At 38.2% G+C, this 8,412-nt stretch overlaps 3 protein-coding genes across 3 annotated transcripts in view; 1 reads left to right on the forward strand and 2 right to left on the reverse strand.

Moving 5' to 3' along the window:
- The window catches only part of fbxl17 (F-box and leucine-rich repeat protein 17), a 243,863-nt gene extending 241,063 nt beyond the window's left edge, over positions 1–2,800 (reverse strand). Inside the window, exons 1-2 of the mRNA XM_008418318.3 lie at positions 2,437–2,800; positions 878–1,381 (exon numbers count right to left, since the gene is read on the reverse strand). Of these exons, the coding sequence (XP_008416540.1) occupies positions 878–1,360 (483 nt within the window). The 5' untranslated portion in view covers positions 1,361–1,381; positions 2,437–2,800. The remainder of the gene's footprint in view (positions 1–877; positions 1,382–2,436) is intronic.
- Positions 1–8,412, reverse strand: part of LOC103470127 (intracellular hyaluronan-binding protein 4.L) — an 86,958-nt gene that overhangs the window by 55,812 nt on the left and 22,734 nt on the right. The window lies entirely within an intron of this gene.
- On the forward strand, positions 4,246–7,137 carry prxl2c (peroxiredoxin like 2C). The gene is made up of 6 exons (XM_008418316.2): positions 4,246–4,484; positions 4,625–4,693; positions 4,829–4,882; positions 5,782–5,887; positions 6,069–6,203; positions 6,289–7,137. The coding sequence occupies exons 1-6, from the start codon at positions 4,287–4,289 to the stop codon at positions 6,417–6,419; spliced, it is 693 nt and encodes a 230-aa protein (XP_008416538.1). The 5' UTR covers positions 4,246–4,286; the 3' UTR covers positions 6,420–7,137.

The following is an 8,412-nucleotide window of genomic DNA, read 5'->3' on the forward strand; positions in this document are numbered from 1 at the left end:
AATACTTTAAATCGGTCATTTTTGGTTGCATACAAATTTTATAAATACATTTAGTTACTTGTCCTCAAAAACGTATCCTGACACCATTAACTTTTCCACATTTTGCCACAATTTAGCTTTAAGTTACAGAGTATTTTACTGAGATTTTACAGACCAGCAGTCTGCAATCTGTACAGGTCATTTAACATTTGCAATTCAAAGAGACATTTTTTTCCCTTGGTTCAAATGAGTAAAATTTGCTTAGATTTACAAATGTTACATAACCTTTTGAAAAGGCGACAACTTCCAATTTGGATGAATATCTACTGCAGGAAATGTGTTTGTCAATCTTAAAAAACCCTGTTTATAAAACAAAATTTTTGCAGTTTAAAATAAAAAAAATGCATAAAACTTTTGCGAAAAGAATACATACATTTTCTTCTGAGGGATGTTGATTTTTATGAATTTTTTTTTTTTAACTCTACATTCCCTCTAATGACAAGAAAAACAGATTAAAAAATGTTGGTGGTTCTTTCATTGGCATTCTGTTGTTGAAATTTAATGCAATTATTCCATGAAAAAAGTCAGCCAAAGCTTGCATTTGTTATCTCTATATTTAAAAAACATTAACTAGTTTTTTTTATTACCAACGTTTTTAAGAGCCATTGTGGAAAAGAGCCAAAGAGCCACTTGCGGCTCCGGAAGCTGCAGACCCCTGTTATAGACCACCAAAGTGTTTAGTTGTGAAGAAGAAGAAAAAACTCATAAAGTTTGGAAATTCTTGTGTTTTCAAGCACAATGTGTAGCTGTGTTGTGACAAAATGTGATGAGAGCCAAGGCGTCTGAATACTTTTTGTAAGAGTTTTCAGCAGCTGAAGAGTTTAGAGTCGATGTTTACCATCTCTGTGTATTCGCTGGTGCAGCCGGGCACAGCCACAGGTATGGGCACAGTCACAGACACACCAGCTGTTCGGAAAAGCACCGGTGGTGGAATCAGTTTGGCAGGAACGGCTGACAGAAGACTCCTCCCCTGGCCCTCCCAGATGGCAAGTTCCCTTTGCGACAGCAGAAACTTAGAACAGTCCTCAGGCGACGCAAGAGCCGCGTATCGCTCGGCGAGCTTCGAGGCTGCCGCCGCTCCGATGCCGACTTCGCCTACGCCCGGCACACTGATTCCAGCGATGCTGTTGTGACGGCAGCCGTTGACACCGGCTTCCAGCTGGTCGCTGTCGTCGTCAAGACCGCTGCTGTTGCTGTGGACGATGAAGCAGAGCATGCAAGGCCCCTGGAGAAAACAGTTCCTCTTCTTCTTCTTCCTGTGATTTAACTTGTGTGTCCTCTTCTTCAGGCGTAGACCATTTTTGGAGAGAAGATGGCCCATATAGATGATTCAAGGAAACTCCTGACAATCAGAAACACATTTATTTTTATTGCAACTGCATTTCTAGGAATAATATTCTCCTTATTTCATCAAATTAGTTGATTGCTAAAGAAAATAAAAATCACATGGACATAAAGTGGTTGTGAAATATCAGTACAGAAGAAATGGTACAGACTGGGTACAAAATGGACACATGATGGTAAATGTTCCCAGTGCCCAGTGTTACATGGATTACATATAGACAGTTCAGCCTTGATTAAAGAGCAACACCTTCAATCAAGGCGTTGCTTGATTAAAGGTGTCCATTTAAAACAAGAAACTCCTCCCTTGATTTATTGATTTATTTCTAAATCAATCAATCACCAGCTTCACTGTGATTGATCTTTCACTCAAAGCAGCATTACATTCATTCTCCTCATTCTTCTAACAGAAAATTAAAAGTTTTTTTTTCTCTCTCTCTTTTTAGTGGGGCGAACAGGGGATTCTTTATGCTGCAACAATTTTTCATTGTAAAGTCCTCCCAACAGTTCTTATGACATTCTGGGAGCTTGATTGCCCAAAATAAGTCAAAGTTAACTCCTACAAATGATTGAAATAAATTACTCTGTGTTTGATGAATTTATGAGTTTATCTCTTTTAATTGCTTCGCAGAAATATTCGATGATATTGGAATTTATTGAGAGCTACCTGTATATTTGTGTGGCAATAAAAATCAAGGTACTGATAGGGATGCGCTAAATGAATGATCAGTGCTATCAACTTCATTAATGATTATACCAAACTAGAGTTTTACCCTCGTTAGTGAAGCCAATCATAATTCATCCGAAATACAGTAGTATTCTGTACAGTCATGCGTATTTCATTATTCCCTCATATGAGATATCACTTCTACAATTTCTACTTAATTGCGGATCTGTTTATGTCACAATAAAGTTTAGCTTTTTTTTAACAGAAAAAAATTACCTCGTCTGGCTGCAGCCGAATGAAAACACAGGGATGTAAACAGTGAACAGGTGGCTCTTTGACTAGCATAAACAAAAACACACAGCACGGTAAACCTTGAAGCTGTGACTTACCTGAACTCTCTGCAGGTATAAGTCCAGTTTAGCTCACGGTTTCTGCCTCATTTGGAGTGAAAAAGGCAGAAGCTAAGAGCTTTCTGGTAGGCTAAGCAGCTCCATCTTCATCATCAGATGCTAACTTAGCTGTAGCTTTCAGCATGAAGCAGCTCTCAATGCTCTCCGCCGGACGGTGCCCGCATAGTCCTGCTACGAAATACAGACAAAGTGAGCGCTGACAGCCCCGACGGTGAAGATGGAGGGGCCGGAGAAGCAGCACGGGACCCGCCGCGGTGTTTATCCAAACAGTTTGCAGCTCTGCCTCTGCTGCTGCTCTGCAGAATAACACTTCCGCACCGAGAGGGTAGAGCGAAGGAAGCCGACGAGGGCGATTTGGAAATCCAAACGAGGGCAAAGTTTCATCTATGTAAATGAACATTAACAGTTTTATTCCTGAGCTAAATACCGGTAGAATACTGACTTTACTAAAAGTCCATACTATACACAATGAATGCAAAACAAAGACTGAAAGCAAAATTTTAAGATGCCCTATTTACGGGCTATGGCATCTCAAACAAGCTTCAAATCTAATAAATTATTGTTAAAGTAAGAGCCGTTAGTATTTTTATGTATAAACTATCCTATACTATGAACCGTTAATATATTTTTATATACTATCCCTTCATATAGAATAATTTAAGGTATTATTCTGTAAAAAGAAGGAATTGTCATGTGGAAAAACATGACAATAAATATTGTTTTGCCATTGCCACATCCACACATTTGTATTTTATTGAGATTTTATTGAAAAGCCAAAAAAAATGTGTTTTCTTTATTTTTAATAAAGTAACAATCTGAAATTGTCTGGTTTGCATATTGTGCCCCCTTCACTGTGACTCTCTAAATAGTCGTAAAAGACTTTAACTTTAATTTATCGGGTTGGGGGAATGCACATTAAATAACATTTCTGTGAATTGTGTATAAAAATATCTGTGCGTGTGTAATACAGGATTTGTAACTTGTGTAAGCATCTTTTCACTAGGTTTTATCTTCAAGCAGGACTGTGACTCTAAACTTAACCACCAAAGCTATAGAAGCTTGGTTTGGAACAATGCAAGTCTTTGTGTTCAATTGTTCAAAGTTCCGTTTTCAATCCAATTTAGAAACTCTGAGAGAACTTGGAAATTGTTCGTCCCTCAATCTGACTGTGTCTGAGCTATATTGTAAAGAGCCATAGGCAAAGATGTAATTTTATTGAATTGCAAAGGTAACCACAGAAGGCACTTTTGCAAAAATATTGATTGAGGGTAGCTTAAACCCTCAATCAATATTGAGGGTTTAAGCTCCTCAAGGAGCTCAAGGTTGACCAACCCTGGTCCTCAAGGCACACTATCCTACATGTTTTAGAGGTTTCCCTGCTTTAATGTGCCTAATTCAACTGATTGCAGTTCAGCAAACGCCTGTTAATCAGTCATCGATTGAAATCAGCTGGACTGAAGTGAGGAAATACCTAAAACATGCAGGGCAGTGTGCCTTGAGGACCAGGGTTGGGAAACACTGGCTTAAACACACATCACGGTTTTTTTTTTCTAGTAAGAAGAAGAACTTGCATAGGCAATATTATCGTGTGTATTCAGTTAATTATAACAAACAATATTCAGATATTTTTAATAAATAAATACATGACAAACCGGTCGTTCTTCTGTTCTTTACAAATTCCAAAATAGAGCTGTTAAGTTACCTCTCTCTCTCTCTCTCTCTCTCTCTCTCTCTCTCTCTGTCTTTTCCATGGGCGTGAAGTTCCACTTCCCAGCTCCTCCAGGCTGAGAGGCAACTCCCGAAATAGCGCTGCTTGCTGGGAAGACGGCATGCAGGGGGGGAAAATGGCTGAATTGGTCTCACCGATTACTCGACAGGTTTCTACGGAAAAGTGGAAAGCTGAAACCCTAACTGTTGATATCAACCTTAAAGATGTCGAGGACTGTCTGATTTACGACCGCCGTGGAGTCCCTTTCCCTTTCAAGAGTTTATATCAACACAGCAAATCGGTCATCATTTTCGTCCGGGTAAGAAAATAAAACTTTCTGTAGCTTGTTTATTTAGTTCCCTGAGTGGAAGCCTAAGTAACGCAATTTTTATGGTTAGTTTCAAACTTGTTTTCTCACAATACATGTTTCTAAATGCCACACATCATCTGTCCTCGCAGAATTTCTTGTGCTACAGCTGCAAGGAGTATGTTGATGATTTAAGCAAAGTGCCAAGAGGAGCTCTGGAGGTGAGTCCTGACATGTAGGACTTGCCTACATTCGTCTGATCCATCAGATATTTTTGTTGTATTATTGTGACATCTTAAGTAAATATGAATTGTGTTTATTGTTGAGATACCAGTTTTTGCTATATGTCTGTGCAGGAGGCTGGAATAAGACTGGTTGTTATAGGTCAGTCTACTCATCAACATATAGAGGTAATAAAATTGATATTGATACTGTGTGACATTGTCTCAAGAAATGTATGACTTTACATTTAAAACTGATTATTGGAATTTTATATAAATGTATGTGCATGCATGGCGCCCTGCAAAAGTTTTCGTCCCCCTTGAGCCACATATTGTCGGGTCATAAACTGCAATGTATTTTATTGGGATTTTATGTGAATGACCAACACAATAGCGCGCTTGTAAATTGGAAGGGAAATTATGCAATCTCACAGACTCTGAGCTATTTCAGGAAAAAAAAAGACAATGTCAGTCTCCAAATGTGCAAACCTGGTAGAGACAACCCTCAAAACAAAAGTTGGCTCCACAATATATTCATTTATAAGGGTGGAACGCAACTGCCTTTTTTTTTTTTTAGATCTGAATTTAGTCCAAAAACATGACTGTCAGGTTATTTTGGTCTCTAAATTGTCCCTAGGTGTGAATGTGCGTGTAGATGGTTGTTTGTCCTGTGTGTCTCTGTGTTGCCCTGTGACAGACTGGCGACCTGTCCAGGGTGACCCCGCCTCTCGCCCGGTACGTTAGCTGGACATAGGCACCAGCAACCTCCCGACCCCACTAAGGGACAAGGGTGTAAGAAAATGGATGGATGGAATTTATAGACATTTTGAATTTGCTGCATAATTTTTCTTAAACAGCACAACTCTGTATTATTTTGTTTGTGTAATATTCCAATAAAATACATTCTCGTTTAAAGGGGGGAAATGCAAAGAAGTGAAAGGAATAAAAATACTTTTAAATGTTTCACCTGTGATTTCTATGCCGTTTGTCCTAAACTAAAATCATGTCGGCCTTATTTATTTCTTTGTAACGGATTCAATTTTTAAAATTCATTTCTGAATAAGTTCTTTGTGCTCCATTTAATCCAGCCTTTCTGCTTGCTGACGGGCTATTCTCATGAAATATATGTGGATCCAAAAAGGTCCATTTACCTAAAGCTTGGGATGAAAAGAGAGGAGACATTCACAGACTCTGGTAATATATTTATGAGAGTTTAAAGTGCTTCTGCTAGTGTTAAAAAGAAAGTATACCCTCTAAAACATGTAGATATGCTACATACAATATACATAAAAGCCTAAAATCTGAAGAGGATGTAATTTCTTTATGACAAAACTGGATAATTACATTTTTCACTGAGATGTGTTTTTGTAACCAGCACTGCCCAGTCCTCATGTGAAGTCTGGTTTATTTATGGGCCAAATAAAGAGCATCTGGAGGGCTATGACCAGCCCTGCCTTTGATTTTCAAGGTAATTTGCATCAGCAAGGTGGAGCCATCATTGCAGGACCAGGTAAGGTGTAATCTCTTAGTCTTCAATCATATAATTTGTATTCTTTTTATTTACTTTTATTTTTCTTCTCTTCTGCTCTCTGCAGACTCTCAAGTTCATTTTTGTCATTTTGATATGAACCGACTGGATCACATGCCCATCACCTGGCTCCTCCAACTAGCTGGAGTTCAACAGAGCCTGGACTTCAGTCCTAAACCAAAAATTATCCATGTGTAGCATTAATTAATTTGGGATTGGTCATTCCCTTTAAGCTGATGGAAGTCAGTTGCAAACTTCATTTATTCCTGTTTAGGATGTAAATTTAGGTTCCTGTGCGGTTTTTTTTATTTTTATTTTTTTTATCTAAAACCTTAGAACCAGTGTTACTTTCCTGTCTGTCAAAGGTCAGTAGTTAATATTGTAATCTAGTGTCACTCATCAGGATATGAATACAAACTACAGTAGAAGTGGCATGTTTTATTTACATAAATTGGGAAAGTTTCCAGAACTATGGAAATGAGTTCAATGTTCAAATTTTAAAACTACATGTTTAAAATGTGAAACGACGACCAAACATTAGGGAAAATGAGATGGTGATAACTAGTTCTGCCGATCTGCATAAGTTATAGACCTGAAGATGGAACTGAATATGCCAAATATTTCATTTTTGTTTTACGTGCCGTATTTTCTTGATCCAGCATGTTCTCTACGTTTGTATAGATTACATGTATTCACACATGTCTTACTTGCTGCCATCAAAAAGTAGAATTTTTCTTGTTTTAGTTTTGAAAAGAAATTGTATACAGTCCTCGACAAAGTGGCTGCTTTGAACATTGTGTCACATTTCAATTTCATGCAATTACGTTTGACCAACTTTAAGTTATGAATAATTGTGATGCAGGAGATAAATTATGTGTTTTTAAAATTATTTTTGCTAATAAAAAACTGTGAAGTACATTTGTTTTCAGGCCCCCTAAAAAAACAGTTGTTATACCCACCTTTTAATGCCAGTGTTTGAGAGGAAGGCCCAACCAGTTGTGCACACTGAGAGACTGGCAGTTTTGTATATTATATTTTTTTTATTGCAAGATACATCAATTTCACTCAAACTTAGAAGTTTCTGAAAGAGATGGTTTTTCAAGCTAATGAAATGATACGGCTGGGTTCTGTAGTGCCTGTGACTTATTCTGGATTTTATTTAGGCGTATCGGAGTAAAAGAAAAGAGATTAAATAATGCTATATAATATTGCAGCAGCACAAATTCCAGAAAATTTTTGATAAAGTATGATTGGAGCACAAATAACTCCATACAAAAAGAGTAGGGATATGCAATACGATCCTATAAAGGTGAGCAGTAACACTTTTTATAGAACCCTACAAAGGTGCGCACAAATGCAAGCCACAGTTTTCAGATTATTTAAAAAAATATTTAAGCAATCTTCCTTCTGTTTAACAAATAAGCACCACTTAGTTGATCTGTCATACAGAATCTCAATTAGATGCTCTTCATGAAAGCTTGTTTTCATAATGTGAGAATGTTTTTTTGTGGGCTGCACAGTGGCGCAGTTGGTAGAGCTGTTGCCTTGCAGCACGAAGGTTCTGGGTTCGATTCCCAGCCCCGGTCTTTCTGCATGGAGTTTGCATGTTCTCCCTGTGCATGCGTGGGTTTTCTCTGGGTACTCCGGTTTCCTCCCACAGTCCAAAAACATGACTGTCAGGTTAATTGGCCTCTCCAAATTGTCCCTAGGTGTGAGTGTGTGTGTGCATGGTTGTGTGTCTCTGTGTTGCCCTGCGACAGACTGGCGACCTGTCCAGGGTGTACCCCACCTCCCGGAACGTCAGCTGGAGATAGGCACCAGCAACCCTCCCGACCCCACTGAGGGACAAGGGTGAAAGAAAATGGATGGGTGGAGAACATTTTTGCTAAAACTATTGATAGCTTTCAACATGTGTGAGAACTGAAAGAGTTTCTTGAGTTAGTTTTTCATGTTGGCTTTGTTTATTTTCTATGATTCCATTCAGAATTGATCTGTTTCTATGTACAGCATAGTGCAATTTTAGAACTGTACTTTGAGTAAAATTACTGTTGTACTGACGTTTGTATTCATCTTTTTAAGTTTTTAAATCATATTTTCAAATAAAATGCTATCTCCCAACTTCCTTTTGTCACATTTAAGGGTCTGGTCAGTTGCATCCAACTTACTTCCCCTGCACTACTTTATTTTGGAA

The sequence above is a fragment of the Poecilia reticulata genome, chromosome 9 (assembly GCF_904066995.2).
Source record: "Poecilia reticulata chromosome 9, P_reticulata-male-v2, whole genome shotgun sequence".
Classification (NCBI taxonomy): Eukaryota; Metazoa; Chordata; class Actinopteri; order Cyprinodontiformes; family Poeciliidae; genus Poecilia; species Poecilia reticulata.

What these genes read in the sequence shown, in the direction of transcription:
- prxl2c (XM_008418316.2), top strand. Translation starts at nt 4,287, where the DNA reads ATGCAGGGGGGGAAAATGGCTGAATTGGTCTCACCGATTACTCGACAG. An exon ending in CTACTCATCAACATATAGAG is followed by an intron (nt 4,883 to 5,781) that starts GTAATAAAATTG and finishes CATTTAATCCAG; the next exon opens with CCTTTCTGCTTGCTGACGGG. An exon ending in GGAGACATTCACAGACTCTG is followed by an intron (nt 5,888 to 6,068) that starts GTAATATATTTA and finishes TTTTGTAACCAG; the next exon opens with CACTGCCCAGTCCTCATGTG.